Here is a 16,059-nt window from a genome sequence, read left to right on the forward strand (position 1 = left end):
CTTCAACAGACTGGTCCAAAATGACTATATAAAGTAAATACCATAAATCACCGTTGTCAGGGCGCACACTCCACCTCCTCGCTCCCTTCCCCGCCGCCGTCCTCATTTCCACACCCCCTCAACGGTTCAGGGAGAGCTCGTGGTCTAAGTAAACGGGAGGACTTCTGACTGTAATCCTAGCACGTCACTTTGTTGAAGGCAAACACGTGGTTCAGAGAGAACTTATAAATCTCTCCTCCCAGGCAAGATCGTGATGTTATCTGCTGGCAGCGGAAGGTTTGCTCCAAGGGGAGCTCCAGAAGCTCCCAACGAGAGAGAGAGAGAGAGAAGAAGAAGGGAGACGGAGAGAGGCAGACAGAGATACAGAGAGACCGAGAGAGGGGCAGAGAGAGAGACACGCACAGAGAAGAGCGAGGGAGAGAGCAAGTGAAGGAGGCCAGGGGAAAGGGATGGAGAACCTAGGATAACGGTCTAGAGAGCCATTCGGGGACGAACCGAGGGGCTGCCAGGCTGCAGGAAAGAGACAGCAGAGGAACGGCTGCAGGCTGCCAAGTGCCTACCTACCCTAAGCGAGAAAGTCCAAGTGGGAGAGAAACCAGGAGAGGGTGGCAAAGGGTGGGAGTCCAAGGGAACCCCCTCGTAACCCCCCAGGAATAAATCCCCCCAGTCAGCGCGGCCCGGGGCTGCCGCTGCGGTCCGCGGGGGCTGAAAGCAACGGCGGCGGCAGCCGGTCGTCTGTTGCCGGGTTGGCGTTTGGAGCGAGAGGAGAAGGAGGAGCAGAAGGAGGGAGCTGGAGGCTGGACGCGTTCGCCAGCGGCGGCGGCGGCGGCGGCGGCGGCAGCAACGTGGAGTAACCGGGCGGGTCGGCGCGCCGGCCGGGGTGTCGGCCCCCGAGCGCAGCTCCGGGAGCAGGATCCTCGCCGCCTCCCTCCGCTGTCCCCGCGGCCCCCGCCGGACCCGATCCAGCCCGAGCGCCGCGCTGAGCGCTCCCGCGTCCCCGCCGCGAGCCGGGCTCGCCCCCCAGCGCGCGCACGAGGGCGCGCGCGCGCACACACACACACACTCACACACTCACACACACACTCACACACGTGTGCGCTTCTCCGCTCCGGAGCTGCTGCTGCTCCTGCGCTCAGCGCCGCAGTGGAAGGCAGGGCCGCACGGCTCCTTCTTTAAATATCTAAATTGGAGCCGGCCGGCCTCGGCGGCCCCCCTGACAGCGCTCCCGGCGCCCCTCCCGCCGGCGCGCCAGCTGCCAGCCCCGGGACCTTTTCATCTCTTCCCTTTTGGCCGGAGGAGCCGAGTTCAGATCCGCCACTCCGCACCCGAAACTGACACACTGAACTCCGTTTCCTCCTCCTAAATTTATTTCTGCCTCATAGCCACTCGTCTCTTTTTTCCCCATCTCGTCGCTCCAAGAAAACTTTTTCTGACTCCCCAAAGTGAGGGTTCCCCCTGCCCATCGTGCATGAATATTTCCACTTGGGGAACGACCTGCCTTTTCTTTTTAAAAGAATTCAAGCAAGATACCTTTTTCTCTCGGACACTGACTCTCGATTGTTTGCAAAAGTTTCGCATTAAAAAAAAAAAGCTACCTGATCTGTACTTGGAGAGTTGTTGTTTTCTTTTTTTTTTTCTTACTTGTTTTTACTTTTTAAAAAAATTTTTTCCACCTTTAAAAAAATGCACTACTGTGTGCTGAGCGCTTTTCTGATCCTGCATCTGGTCACGGTCGCGCTCAGCCTGTCTACCTGCAGCACGCTCGACATGGACCAGTTCATGCGCAAGAGGATCGAGGCGATCCGCGGGCAGATCCTGAGCAAGCTGAAGCTCACCAGCCCCCCAGAAGACTACCCCGAACCCGAGGAGGTCCCCCCGGAGGTGATTTCCATCTACAACAGCACCAGGGACTTGCTCCAGGAGAAGGCGAGCCGGAGGGCGGCCGCCTGCGAGCGCGAGCGGAGCGACGAGGAGTACTACGCCAAGGAGGTTTACAAAATAGACATGCCGCCCTTCTACCCCTCGGAAAGTAAGTACTGCTTCACGCTCCCATTCCCCGGGGCTTAGCGCTGCCCGATGCTTCCAGAACCTCAGCCACTCCAGGGATCGCCCTTCCCTCTCCGGGTCCCCGCTGACTCTTTCTCCTCCTCGGGTCCTCCTTCCCACCCACCTCCTTCCCAGCTGTGTGCCCGAGGACGTGAGGCTTTAAAACGTGGACCTGCGACTTTATTTTCTCCATTTTTCCCTTCCCCCAACGCCCCCGTCTTTTATAAGGCGTAATTCTCTTTTTCTCTGCCCTGGAATTCTCGACTCGGCCACCAGCTAGGAGTCAGCCCTCCTCTGTCAAACTAGAGGCGCTCCCTGGGGCAGAGTTAAACTGGGGAACCTTGGTGGGTTTGTTTTCTTTGCTCCGATTGGCGTGGAGCCCGCCGAACTGGTGCACGAAGGGTTAAAAAAAAAAGTGGCTCAAAACTAGCCTCTCCGGAAGGCGCCCCTTTCCGTGCCGAACTATCAGCTGATTCCCCAAGCCTCCTCTATTGTCTGTAACTCCCTGAAAATGTCAGCATCGCCAAGTCAAAACCCGATTTGGAGACCCCTCGGAAAAACCTACCTCCAGCCCCTCAATTCTTGAATCTATGGCCGTAGCGAGGTGTTTACATTCCCCCAAGGCGAGATCTTGTCACCACGTCCCCCTTTGATTTCACCTGGAAAGGTAGAAAGGACAACTTCGCTTCTGACTATGTTTCAAAAGGGTTTTTAGTTCACGTTACTTTTTCAGAATTCACTCAAACCTGCCTTTTTAAAACCGCCGGTGTGGCAGGTCATTTTTCCTTCTGTGTTGATCGTTTATCTTTCTCACTCTCGAGCCCGGTGCTCCCTGCCCTTTCATAGGCTTCCTGCATTACTTCGCTGCATTCCTGAATCTCAGCATAGAAGACAGCCGATTTTTTTTTTAAACTGGCTTCTCTGAGGGCAGTGTCCTCAAAACCAGCTGGCATACAGTAGCGATGGGAGTGAAATGATTTATCCTGGAGTTCCTTGGGGGGAAAGGAGGAGGACAGTTAGCTTAGAATTATTTCCAAGTTCTTAAAAAGAAAAGAAAAGAAGCATCCAATGATACCTGAGAGGGTTAAATACCAGGAAGAAGGGGGAAAAAAAAAAAAAAGCTCCAACATTTTCCTATTCCAAATCCCAAGCCGTGCACTTTTCATTGGTTGCCCATTTCTCTCCTCCCCTTTCCATGGCCTATATACTTGCTGGCTGCCTTCACAAAGTCTCTGTGTCTTGCCTACATAGATTGTATGGCCATCCTGGTAATTTTATCCTAGAGGTTCTAATTGCAGGGTGGTGCCTTTCTTTTGTAACATTTATGGTTAATTTGACAAGTCCTAGTTCCATGACTTGCCATGTCTTGTTTTTGATGGTCTCACAGCTCAGGCTGAAGAATCCAGCCCCTTCCTGGCGACCTCTGTTTTGCTACGCCTCCACCTCTTGTTCCAGAGCCGAGCAGAGGCAGGAGATCCTGGCAAGCAGGATGATTTTGTTATTGTAATTATGGCATCATCCACTGTATTTATCAACGGTGGTGATAAAGGCACTCCCCCCTGGTGATTCCCCTGGGGAAGTAAAGTGGTCCACCTGGGGTGGAGCCAAGGTAATATTAGGAAAGAAAATTCATTGTATTTAATTCAGAATCACTGAGACCCAGCAGGGAGTGAAGTCAGCTTGCTTTCCCGAGCACGTGCATCAATTCTGCTGGAATTTGGGCAGACTGCAAGGGTGTTCAACAGACCTTGAGCAAGCCACCCCTTCAGCGTTTACCTGCAAAAGCTCTAATGAACCACCAGCACTTTCATAGCCGAGAGGAGGTCTGATCTCTTCATTAGACAGGTGTGGAGAGAGCAAGTTACCCAAGAGGGTGTTGATTCTTTGATCTTTCAAGCACTGTTCAGTCTAAAGAACTGAGATGATCCAACCCAGGATCATAATCATCACCGAACTGGACAAATTCTCAAATTATTAGGATTTCAGAGGTTGACATCTAAGCTCCATGTGTGAATTTCCTTCCGCATTCACTCTCAAGTACTAAATTAATGAAACCCTCTGACAACTACAGAATAAAATAGGTACTATCAGTTTGCTTACAAGGAATACAAGCTTTTTAATCCTTTTGTTCCATATGGAAGTTTTGAAGCAGAAAGCTGTATTCAGAGCAGGTCTGATACTACTGTGCTAGGACTGTGGATAATTTTATAGAAAGTAGGTTAACTGATTTTCCAGCACTTTCTAGTTCTACTGGAATATAGTGAACCCTTCCAAAAAAAAGGAAGAAAAGAAAAAAAAATCACTCCACCATATTTTTAAAGGGCAAATTGAAAGTACAGCATTGGCTTGTATACCAACTTTACCTCTTCAGGACTTTTCTGCCTTTTAACTCGGTCCTCGCTGAAGTGGCAGTGGAGAGAGAGCATGTCTGTCATTTCTTGCAGTGAATCCGGGGAGGGTCATAAGCCCCAGAGAGGAAGGCATGGGAAAGATCACTGGTTCATTTTTTACCACCAACTTATTAGCGTTCAGGGAGTGACTTCAGCTCAAATATTACAAAAATGCTCTAATTATATTCAATGAGCTATATATCATTACAGATTGTTGACAGACCATTGTGGGACATTTTATAGAGTTCAGACTAAATATTTTTAGCAATGCGGAGTTTTAAAAGTAAAAATATAAGAGATATTGTATATGCCTTCAGGCATATTTTGTCTTAAATATTATCCTTGGCCCAGTGTACTATATAAATACAGTAAATATGAATAGAACTGGCCAGGTGCCAATCTCCTAGGATGAATTTTAGTCAAGAAGGTATTTATGGGATATAAATAATACTGTGTCAACATTTGAAGAAGGGGCCTGATTAGTTTTAAATGTATTCGTATTGATCTTTTCACATGCTGTTAGTTTAAGGCTCAAAGTGGAGTTATGCTAAGGTTTACGGATACTTTATCCAGTGGGAATTAGTGGACTTCTTGTCCTTTGGACAATCCGTTTGAACTTCAAGGCACATCTGTTCAAAAGACACTGTACCAGGCTCTAGAAATTTAGGAGGAGTGATTCCACTTAATAGAGTAAGAATCCACATGATAAACAATTAAAGTATATAGAAACTTGGTCAGTCAAAAAAAGGAAGAGACAAAAAGTTGCCTTTTCTTTCTTTCCCCTCCCTTTTCCATTGTTAACAAATCAGGTAGTATTGTGGTTCTAATTCTGGTGATTTTGTACCTCCCTCTGCACCCCCTACCCCCAGGGAACGTTTGGGAATGTCTAGAGTCATTTTTGGTTGTCATGGCTGCGAGTAAGGGGCCCTACTGGCATTTAGTGAAGAGAGGCCAGGGATGGAGCTAACCATCCTAGAATGCATGGGACAGGTACCCTTCCCCCATCCATCGAAGAATGATCCATTCCCAAATGTCAGTAATGCCCACGTGGAGAAGCCAGGGTGACCCTGGCATTTATCTGGGGTTACTGAATTCTGCCAGTAGTGCCATTTCAAGAGTACCAACTTAAAAATAAAGCATCTTTAGGATCAAAAGGACATCAAAATTGAACAGGAAGATAATCAGAAAGTTATCTTAAATAACTGAGAGTATGAATTAGACTTTTTTGTATGGAGTACACTTTATTACGAGTATCTTAAGGTGCCTAAGTTAGAGGCAGCAGAGCTTCCCATTCATTTAGCTTAAGTAATGATGTTGCCCCGCCCATCGGTAACTGGCTAACTTCAGTCAGCTGCTGTGTGATGTTAGTCAGAACAGAGAAAAAAAGAAGTGAGGAATTATCTTGGATTTTCCTTGCAAGGAAAATAAGCAGTTCGTGTTAATAAAGAGTGGAATCTCCAAGCTAAGCAGCTAAAGAAAGTAAATAATCGTGTTGGTTTATTCTATCATATCGAATTAGATAAACCAAAATATACAGCCTGCAACATCATGGTGAGGTTTCCTTTGTAACTTTCACATAAATGTTAAACATTTAATACCAAGCCATCACTTTTTCTATTTCCCCTGTAATTTTCCAAGTGAAATCGTGGAATCGAGAATGAATATCAACAGCACTGTGGTTTGGGGGAATGTGACTTAACATTCTATTCATGGATGTGTCTCTCTTTACACACAGCACGGGATGATTGGCCAGTTGCCCAATGAGGAGAAATATTAGTGATTGCCAGAACATAGTAGCACTTTTGCTTTATGTCCAGGGTTTTTTTTCTTTCTTTTTCAGTAGAACTATAGTTGATTTACAATACTGCGCTAGTTTCAGGTGTACAGCAAAGTGATAAGGATTTTATTTTTTAATATTCTCTATGTTTGGGTGTGTGACACACAGAGAGAGAGAGAGAAATAAAAGACAGACTTGAACCCCTTCCCTTGACTTTTACGATGTGATTGAGTTATTACTACACAACAGACCAAACTTTCACTCCCCCACTTGTATTGCATCATCAGTTGTACTAACTCTAGTGCCTAATTGTGGTTACATTTAACTTAGGCCACATTCTCTTCCAGGATTTCCTCTTTTCTTTCTTTTACTTTTCAAAGACTAGGAAAAGCCCTCAAAGAAATAGTGTTTATAACTGGAGCAGTTGGGCCATCTTTGTTGCCAAGGGAGGTCAGACGGCTTCAGGCAGCTCCTGGGGAGTCCCCATCTGATGGAGGCTAGGCTTTGGGAAGCTGGAGGGGTGGCTGGGGGACCACTTGACCTGGCAGAGGCTCCTGGAGCCCTCTGCGTCTCCACAGCGCCCCCTGGGGTCTACTCGAGGAGTGGCACTTTCTGAATGATGCCTTCTCCCTGGTGAAAAGATGCTGATCTAATGTAGTCACAACATCTTTCACACAAAGATATGAAAGGATGACAGATCATTTTTCCTAGAGGAAACCGAGATGTGAGAAAAGGACTAATGACTCATTGTTGATCCCATATCCAATCTGGGTTAGAACGGAGGAGGTCACTGACTCCTAGGTTTTTGCCCAGAGATGACAACACACTTCAGGCTGCATTTTTAGAAGGTTAGGGAAATAGACTGGAAGAGCCTGGCCCTGGGAGAAGTGTGGGAGCTGACCACTGAGGTGGGACCCTGGGTCGGGGAGCGGGAGGAACTCCTGTCTCCTCGCCAGTCCCACCCCTTTCCAGGTTCAGTATTAAGGTAAGCAAGTGAGCAGAGAGACTGCAGGGAAGAGCTCTGGAAACAGCCCCGTCAGCTCTCTTGATGGAGCATTTCCGGTCCTGAGGGATCCTGGAGAGAGGATTTGGACTTGCCAGATGTGCTTGCTCTCCTGGGCAGCCCTTCTGCCGAAGGGTGTATCCACTTTGCAGATTCGGAACAGCTAGATGAAATGTGCCTCTGGCCGAGATAAACAAATGTTTCCATTGTCATTTTGAAACCATATGGTATGCTTTTGTTTTTAGTGTTCTTTAAACAAAGATAGTTTTTCACCTAGAGATGCAACCTTCCCCAGGTATTTTAAATTGAATCACATGCTAGGGATTCTTTGCCAGCTTTGTTTAGACTGAAAAGCTTGCTTCCGTCATTTGTTTGGGAGAAATTCGCATCCCGCTGCCACCACAGGTGGGTTTGGGTGGGCGGTTGCCATTTGCTTCATTTCTTTCCTAACCTCTGGAGAGCCAGAGGTTGAGCCACACTGCACGGGGACCACCACCTTGCTTCCCAGATTGGCACGGTGGCCTCAACTCTGCAAAAAACTCCCCCTTGACCTCTTCCCTACAGTCTCTGAATTGCCTTCTTGTTCTTCTCTGTTCTGGAACATCTGCCTGTATGGCGGTGAACTTCACTTAATCAGGCCTCCATTTCTTCATTTGCAAAGATGAGGAAGATGCTGGCTTCCTAGGGTTGCCAGGGATGGACCATGATGTGTAACGGAACCCCGGCTTCTGCTTCTGGCACTCAGTAGTGCCTTCTCTGTGCTGCAGCTACTAATCATCGAACCTCAAACGCTATTGATTTCTCAGGTGCACCATTATTTTATGTGTCACTAAGAGAGAAGTATCCCTGACAATTGACTCTAACGTGCCATTGATTATAAGCGATATTAAAGAGAGGCATTTCAGAGATATTAAAAGGTGATTAAAAGTGATGCTCTGGGAATCACACCCACCAGCCTGGGATGTCTGGGGATCTCTGTCTCATTCGTTTTTTATTAAGTTCCACTCAGCGGATCTATTTCCCAGACTCACTTGGATCGGTCCTTAGGTGACTTTTGCCACTTAAGGGGCTGGCGACTGAGACTGGCAGGCTTGGGAATCCACCATGTTTGGCAATATCTAGTCCTCATATAAGAAGACCTTGAGCATTTAGGCTTCTTGGTAAGATTTCAGATGTCTTACGGAGCACCAAAGATTTTTCAGGGTCTGGTCCCTCCCCCTTGCTCTCCCCACCTCTCCCCATGAAGACAGCTCCAGCCAGATCACCCTCTTTGCCTTTACCCAAATAGGCCATTTATTTTCGTGCCTCCAAGCCTTTGTTTATGTTGTTTCTTCCACTTGGAGAGCCATCTTTTAACACCTTTATAAACATCTTTGGAGGTTTAATCAGCGCCATCTCCTTATGAAACCGTCTTTGGTTTTCCGAGTCATATTTAATTAGCTCTTCCCCTGCACGCCCACAATACTGATATCCATCTCTCTCTCAGCGCCTCTTTTCTTTTGCTGTGGGTAAAATCCAGCTGTGTTCTGACCTGTCTTCTTCTTCATTGGTTGGTCAGCTGCCTCGAAACAGGAACCAACACGGATGTATCTGCATTCTTCCTGCACACTGGTTTTGCTCAATCCATGCTCAATCAATGAATGAGTATTTCCCTTTAGAGAATAAGGGAAGGGTCCATGAGTTCAAAGCATTAGGGCCAGGAGATGTGCAGAGAAGGAAATCTCACCTTCTCTATCAGGGAAAACATGCCTCATGCATCATGTCACTGTGCTGAAGGCAACACTAGGCTTCTCATAACCATCCATTTTTTTGTTTCCAGTTTTGCATATAATAATGAAAATGATGGCAGTGATGATGATGGTGAAAGCTACCTGTCTTTGGGTACATACTGGGTGCCAAGCATCGTTTTATATATTTTACATGTTATTTAATTCCACAAGTGACCCTATACGGTCCATGCTAATATTCTCCCTGCGACATATGAGGACATGGATGTAACTATTTCTATCAGTGATGTCTTATTGAAAATAAGGCTTTTAGCTACGACAAATCATAGTGACCCTAAACAGAGACCAGGAAATGGAGAGCATGACTTTCCTTGCCCTCTTGCGAAACGATGTAGAACAGCCAAGAAAGGGTGGTGACTCTCCCCTCCCACCGGGAGTTACCTTCATAAAAGCTCTGCATTCTTTCCCTGCAGAAGGGTATATACTTTTGAAGCCTTTCACACAACCCTGGGTCTCTTTGCTTACCTCTAGCACGTTCTGCTTTTATCTCTGCCCTTGGTCGATGTAAAAATTGTGATTTAGCAAGTCTCCTGGTCTTGATCTTTAACTGCAGCTGTATTCTTCACAAAATTTTGGATACATTTGATGGATAGGGATTTGTCTTTGTCTTGTGGAAAATTAATTTCCTGGGGGGCAGGCAAGATGGTGTTGTGTGATGAGCACGGACTTCAGAGCCAGACGGACCCAGTGAGTAAAAGGAGGAGAATGAATGGAAAGGAATCGCACCCGAGGAAACGTGGTCCTCCGCCTGGTAGCCCCTTGGCTCTCAGCACACGTTATTACAGCTGCCCCGCTGACATTTAGGTTGCTTCCTGCTGAGTTCAGATCTTGGCTCTGCCATCACTGGCTTTGTGGCCGGGTCGAGTCCCCTTCCCTTAACCTGGTCTCAGTTTCTTCACTTGTAACGATGAAGAAAATGACACCTGCTTCCCAGGGCGGCAAAGGGATTTTTGATGCTTGTCAAAGAGACGCCTAGTGTGGCCGCTCCTGGCACTTCCTGGGCTGGCTTTTTACGACAGCTATCATTCATTCCTGATCTCAAAGACCGTTGATTTTACGGTGCACCGTTATTTCAGATGCCACCGAGGAAGAAGTCTCATTGCCAATTAATTGTAATGTGCTAAGCGAGGATTGGGACTTTAGAAGTATTAAAATATGAAAAATATGGAAAATCAGTGAAAGCACCTAAATTTCATGGGGCGGAAGAATGGCAGGCCTTGGGCACACAGCAGAGTACTGTACCAGAAAGTCACTGAAAATAAAATTAATTGGGACATGGTATCTGCCTCAGAAAATGCTTCTGCTTAGTCAACTTTAAGAGCTCAAGCTGGGAGTATCCACCGCTGGCACCAGAAGCAGGAGGTCCACATCACACGGTCCTTCCAGCCACGGGGTCTTGCTATGCATACTCAGTGCACGAATATCCAGTTTTTATTTTTTATTTTTTGGTCATCACAAGATGTTACCAGTTGTTTCAAAGGGCAATTACATTTTAGGAAAAAAAAAAGTTGGAATTGTGTTAACTGATCTCTCTGGATATGCACATGTGTCACATAGCACTCACCTCTTAATCTTTCTGGGCCGTAAAGGCTGAAATCCAACGAAGGACCAAAGGATGGGATGCGGGTGAAGGTGGGGGTCATCCATCAAAGGCTAACATGCAGAAGGGGCTTCTGGGTGATGTCTTCTGGGCTGGTTCAGCCCCTCCTGCCAGGTCCCCAGTCTCATCACCTCCCCCTGGTGAGAGTCTGTGCTGAGAAGGAAGCTGGGATGTTTGGAGTCTGGGCTGAGCCAGGTCAGGCGGCTACGATTAGACTCGGGAAGACCTCTGTGACCGGGCATCCGCCACAGCAGTTTCTTTGCTGTCAGGAGATTCATTGAAAAACAGACCTGGGCAACAACATGCCAGTAGGGAGCAGAAGTCTCCAAGAGGAAGACGGATGGAAGGAAGGGGAGAAGGTGGTCAGGAGGCACCATCGCAAAGGGTTTGAAGAGGAAATGAAAACTGGGGAGGTGGTATCAGAGAAGAGAGGCCACACTAGCCCCGGGGCCGCTGTTCACACAGCAAGACCCTCTCTGCGGGAAGTCACATCCTGGCTTTCCTGGGGCGACTGAGTGAAACCACTTCCTGGGTGTGAGAAAACACTGCTGTCCAAGAGGAATGGAGTTTACTGGGTCTAGCATCTTAGAAGGAAGGAAAGCCTTGCACTGGCCAGAAATCTATTCCCTGTGGACCAGCCCCATCCCTTCCTTCTCAAAAACGAGCGCTTGGATTTGGTTCTGCCTGATAAGTCAGAAATGTGGGGCTTAGATGTTCCTTTAATCACAACAACTTGAGGAACTTCAAGCAAATGGAAAATGCTTTCTGGATGTTGCCAAGCCCAGACCTTCTGAAAATAGTTCAGATGCATTTCCAGCCTCCTCAGGCAGCTGTTTGCTCTCACGCCGGCCTGTTCCGCGTCTCTGTTCACAGAGAGAGCGCCCTTCTTCCCCCGGGCCTTCCCAGCAGCCTCCGTGGCCGTGGTGACCAAGCAGGACATCCCTTGCAGGAAGAGACACGGTGTTTCTGACGGGAGGGTCAGGCTGTTGGAGAGCAAGACTGCTTTTTTTGGAGCTGTGGTTTGTTTCAGGAAAGGCTGTAGCATCCTTCCATTCTCATGGAAGAAAAGGAAAAATGTGACTTCGACCGTGGCTCCATTCACTTGGCTTTCCCTATCTAAGCCACAGCACCCTGACAAATACCGCGTCTGTCTCCACAGGCTAGCTCACAAGTCGCTGTTCATTCATAACTTTCGGCTGTTGTAAGAATCCTCCTTGGTCATTTCATCCTGGGAACCAGAATGCAAGGTTTGGTTTTGAGAAGGCCACTGAAGCGATCACAAACGCATTGGTCTTTGCAGATCTCTGACGAAGCGCTGTCTAAAAGAGCAAACAGTATTTTTTTCATGCATTTCAAGAGCACTAAGATGGTCCTTATTGCCAACACATAAATGGGAACTTTCTGGTAAATACAGCCTACTTTTTAAATTTTGGATTCATTTCAGACTTGGTAATTCAGCACTTCTGAGACCAAATTCATCAGGGGTTATTCTTTCTCTACCATATGTAACAGTAACTTGGTCATTCCTTCCGCGGGGCAGGTGGTTCATTCTTATTCAGTCATTTATTTCCACATCCATTGACTTAATCTCATTTTCACTTCTGCTTTGATTTCGTAATGATAATACCATGGAAGTCGTTTCTGCTTGCTTTATAGTAGACTCTTACAGTAAGCTGCTGACTGAGAAAGGCCAAAAAAAAAAAAAAAAAGAAAGAAAAAAAAAGTGAATGACTTATTCTGATTCTACTTTAGAAGGAGGGGAAAAAAAAAGAAAATCACAGACTGAGGACATTTCTTTGCAGAAGGTGGATGATGTGGTAAAGGAACTGCCCCCTTGGAGGCTGGTCAGGGCTTACTGTGGGGGAAGTGACTCCATATCCAAGCTCACACTTTAGCATCTGGGGCTCTGGAAACTAAGGAGAAAGAAACAGAGGTAGGAGTTGTACCCGAAGTAGCCAGACAGAACCAAAGGTGAACTATGGCTGTCTCCTCTGGTTCTAAGACAGCAGTTCTCACCCTAAGGTGTGTCTGTGAATAGTCATTTTGATCTGAGCAGTAATTTAGTCATTCACTTGTACCTCGTAGTATTAAGCTTCAGGTTGTTAAGTGTAGGGTTTTTTAAATTATTTTTTATTTTTAAATTTTTTTTGGGGGGTAGATAATTAGGCTTATTTATGTATTTAATTTTTTTTTTTTAGTGGAGGTACTGGAGACAGAACCCAGGACCTCATGCATGCTAGGCACGCACTCCACCACTGAGCTATACCCCTCGCCCCCTTAAGTGTGTTAATGGAAGTCTCTGGTCAGATCTGTGACCCTTGTCCTGAGCCGGCCTCTGTTCCACCTACCCAGCTTGCGCTTTTCTCCTCCAGAGAACGAGATGACGGGTGCTGGTGTATCTTGGAGGGAGACAGATTTCAGAAGAATTCCACTGTCAGAGAAATCAAGAAGGAAACTCTGCATAGCGTCATGTCTAATTTCATTAATTCTTTTTGGCAGTAGTCCTCAGATACTAGAAAGAGGGTCTGAGCCAAGCTGACCCCCAGTCATTATACACTGGGGATCAGCCATTGGCCCTTTCTCAGTAACAATGGCTGGGAATTCTCTGAGTAGAGTAGAAACTCACAGTCTAGTGCTGGGAGGAACTGATAGTCCCCACCTTGGGAATTTTTAGGATCACGAGAGATGTTTGTGTGCAGGGATGCAGAGCAGCCGAAGCAGGAACTGAGTTGGCACGAAGGTGACTGGAGCATTTTTTAATGACATTTAATCTTCTTCCTTAAGATATCATTGCAGCAAACATGGCTTGATCTCTGTCTACACTTTCATACTACATAAAACCATTCTTGTAACGAGCCACCCTTATGAGAGGATAGGTTTTCCTAGATCCACCTGGTTGCGTTGTTTTGAGGTCAAGGGAAATTTTATAAAAAGTCTTTCTAACCTGTAAGTCACAAAAGCCTATACCAGTGGTTCTTGAATTTCACCGAGCAGAAGAATCACCTGTAGTGCTTATCATATGTGCCGATGCCCAAACCTGTGTCCCCTACCCTCCAGCCACCTTATTATTTCAGTAGTTTTAACGTGAGCTCCAGAAAACTGCATTTAGACAAGAAGGTCAGGTGATTTTCAAGCAGGTAGTTCAGAAACACCTTCTGAAGACACTGCATTTTTGTTTCTTTGCTTTATTTCTTGGCTGTGCCATCACGAGCAAAAATGAGTCCTAACACTTTTATAGTCTTTTAGTTATTTTGTAAATTACCCATGCAAAATGTTCAGGCCCAAACTTATTCTATCTTATGACCTATATGAGCCATAGTCCCCCATTATCAATTAGGGCGTGCCTAATACCCCTACAAGTTATTATTTCTCTAAGATTGTTGATGTGTCAGAGTTTTCATACCGTTTCACATTTAAAAAGCATTTCGCAGGTACCCCAAACCTCATTGATCTGAAAACATTTATCCAAACCACAGTGCCACTTCAAACACGTAGATTGTTGAAAATTGATTTTTAAAAAACTAAGCTGCTTTCTTTGGCCTAAATCATCACTGTTAGCATCACTTATATCTCCATCCAATTCATGGTCTGAACTTCTGAGGCACTGAGTCTGCACCCGAGCACCCTGTCCTTTGGCCCTTCTTAAAAACAAACAAACAACAACAACAAAAAGAGGATGAGGAGGAAAGAAAGGATCTTAATACTGTCTCCTGATAGCAGAGTGAAAGTAAACCTAAGGTGCACACTTGAGGACTGCTGGTTGGAAACTACAAATGGCAGTAGTTACCTTGCCTTGTCCGCACACCGACCTCCTTTGCCCTGGGCGACCTGGGGCGATTGCAGGGACTGGATTCCGGTAATAGAATCGTCCCTCTTCTGCACCACAACATCCACTGGCCTGAAGAAGGTGCTGTTTCCCAGGAAAAGGAGTGAAGTCCCCCCAAGAAACGCACAGGGCCATCGCTGGGAGAGAATGTGCTGCTAACCAAGCGGCCCTCTGCATCCCCTGCCTTCCTCTGGTTATAGTCCTTGAGATTTTTCTTTAAGATAACTTGCAGCATCTCTTCTTAGAGGTCAGCTATGAACGAGAAGACTTTGTTTGACTTGCTGATCCTGTGACAAACAGTTTATACCCAGGCTGTAGCTTCCTGTCTTTGCTGACGGGTTATTTTGAGGGAATTTTCTTCGCTGTGAGTCTGTGGAGAGGGCTCTAAAAATAAACAACATGGTTGCTTATTGGTGAGAACATGTGTGAGCAGATGTCAGCTGGCGACGGCATGTGGTGGCAACGTGATAGCAGCGTGTTACAAAGACCTGCGTGGAGGGCCCTCGTCTCCCCCGCCACGCGGCCCAGCCCGAGTCCCGCGTCTCAATTAAAGAGGCCCCCGACTGGGAGGGGTCATCCACACAGGTGTGAGAACACATCACTAGGATCGTATCAGTGGGCGGAATGTTGGAGATGGGGAGTTACAGGGCACGGAAAAAGTCTTCCTTACCTGTTTTCAAATTGAGAGATAAAAGGCACAAATCTGGGAGAGAGAGATAGAAAGACAGACAGACAGACAGACAGACATCCTCAAGGCCTTTTTCTTTTGTCCAAAGAAGTTTGCAAGGCAGGTAACACACCTTAGGTGAATGGGAGCCAGGTGGGTTTTAAATTTCATGCAAGGAGTTGGGAAAAAAGCATATTCATGCCTGACCTAGGAGGCAGTCAGCGATTCATCTATCAGATAAGTTACATACCTAGCATTATGTCCCTTGATCTCTTTTATCCATCAGTTTCTTTTGACTGTTTCATTGCAATCTTCTAAAAACCTTCAGGGACAGCATTACGTCAGCTTCATTTCATAGCAACAGAGGCTTGGGTGAATCAAGGCACGTGTTCAAAAAGATTTCCCGAGGAAACCCAGTGACAGAGCAGGAGTGTCCGTCTACATTCTCTCGCGCAAAATTCCGATAGTTATTACTGACTGTGCCACAGACAGGACAGCCCTGGAGCACTCAGCAATGTTTTCTCTTCACCTGGAGGTGTCTGGGGTGTAATTTCTCTCCTAAGAATGTGGTGGGCCATATACGAGATCTAGTTGCTGCTGTTGTTTTAAAGAAAGTTCCGAATTTCAGGATGTCATAACTTCCAGGGCAGATATGTTTAATCCATTCCAAGGAGCTCCAGAGTTTTAAGCCATAGCCGAGCAGCCCCAAACCAACATACACTTGAATTTTTGATCATTGGAGAAGGAATTTTCACGTGCGGGTTAGAAATCATGACAGGTGGCTTGAAGAAAACTGAAATGGAGGCCAAACAAATGGAAAAACAGTTACCGCTCTTAGTAGATAAGGCCGTCTTTTGTCAAAGAGGTCAAGGCCTTCCCTGTTCCTCCTTAATGTAAGCCAAGGTATTTATTTTACCATTTCGGTATGTAAATTGCACACTGTCGTTTTAACACTAGAATATG

General features: G+C 46.6%; 1 protein-coding gene across 3 annotated transcripts in view; it reads left to right on the plus strand.

The window, feature by feature from the left end:
• The first annotated feature begins 249 nt into the window (after nucleotides 1-249).
• TGFB2 (transforming growth factor beta 2) overlaps nucleotides 250-16,059 on the plus strand; it is a 79,199-nt gene continuing 63,389 nt past the window's right edge. For 2 of the 3 annotated variants that reach the window (XM_010974011.3, XM_010974012.3), the window contains exon 1: nucleotides 251-2,029. In XM_010974011.3, the coding sequence (XP_010972313.1) occupies nucleotides 1,684-2,029 (346 nt within the window). In that variant the 5' untranslated portion in view covers nucleotides 251-1,683. Of the gene's footprint in view, nucleotides 2,030-16,059 lie in introns of all 3 variants that reach the window. The other variant, XM_010974013.3, reaches the window with a different exon arrangement.

Source organism: Camelus bactrianus, chromosome 23 (assembly GCF_048773025.1).
Source record: "Camelus bactrianus isolate YW-2024 breed Bactrian camel chromosome 23, ASM4877302v1, whole genome shotgun sequence".
NCBI lineage: Eukaryota > Metazoa > Chordata > Mammalia > Artiodactyla > Camelidae > Camelus > Camelus bactrianus.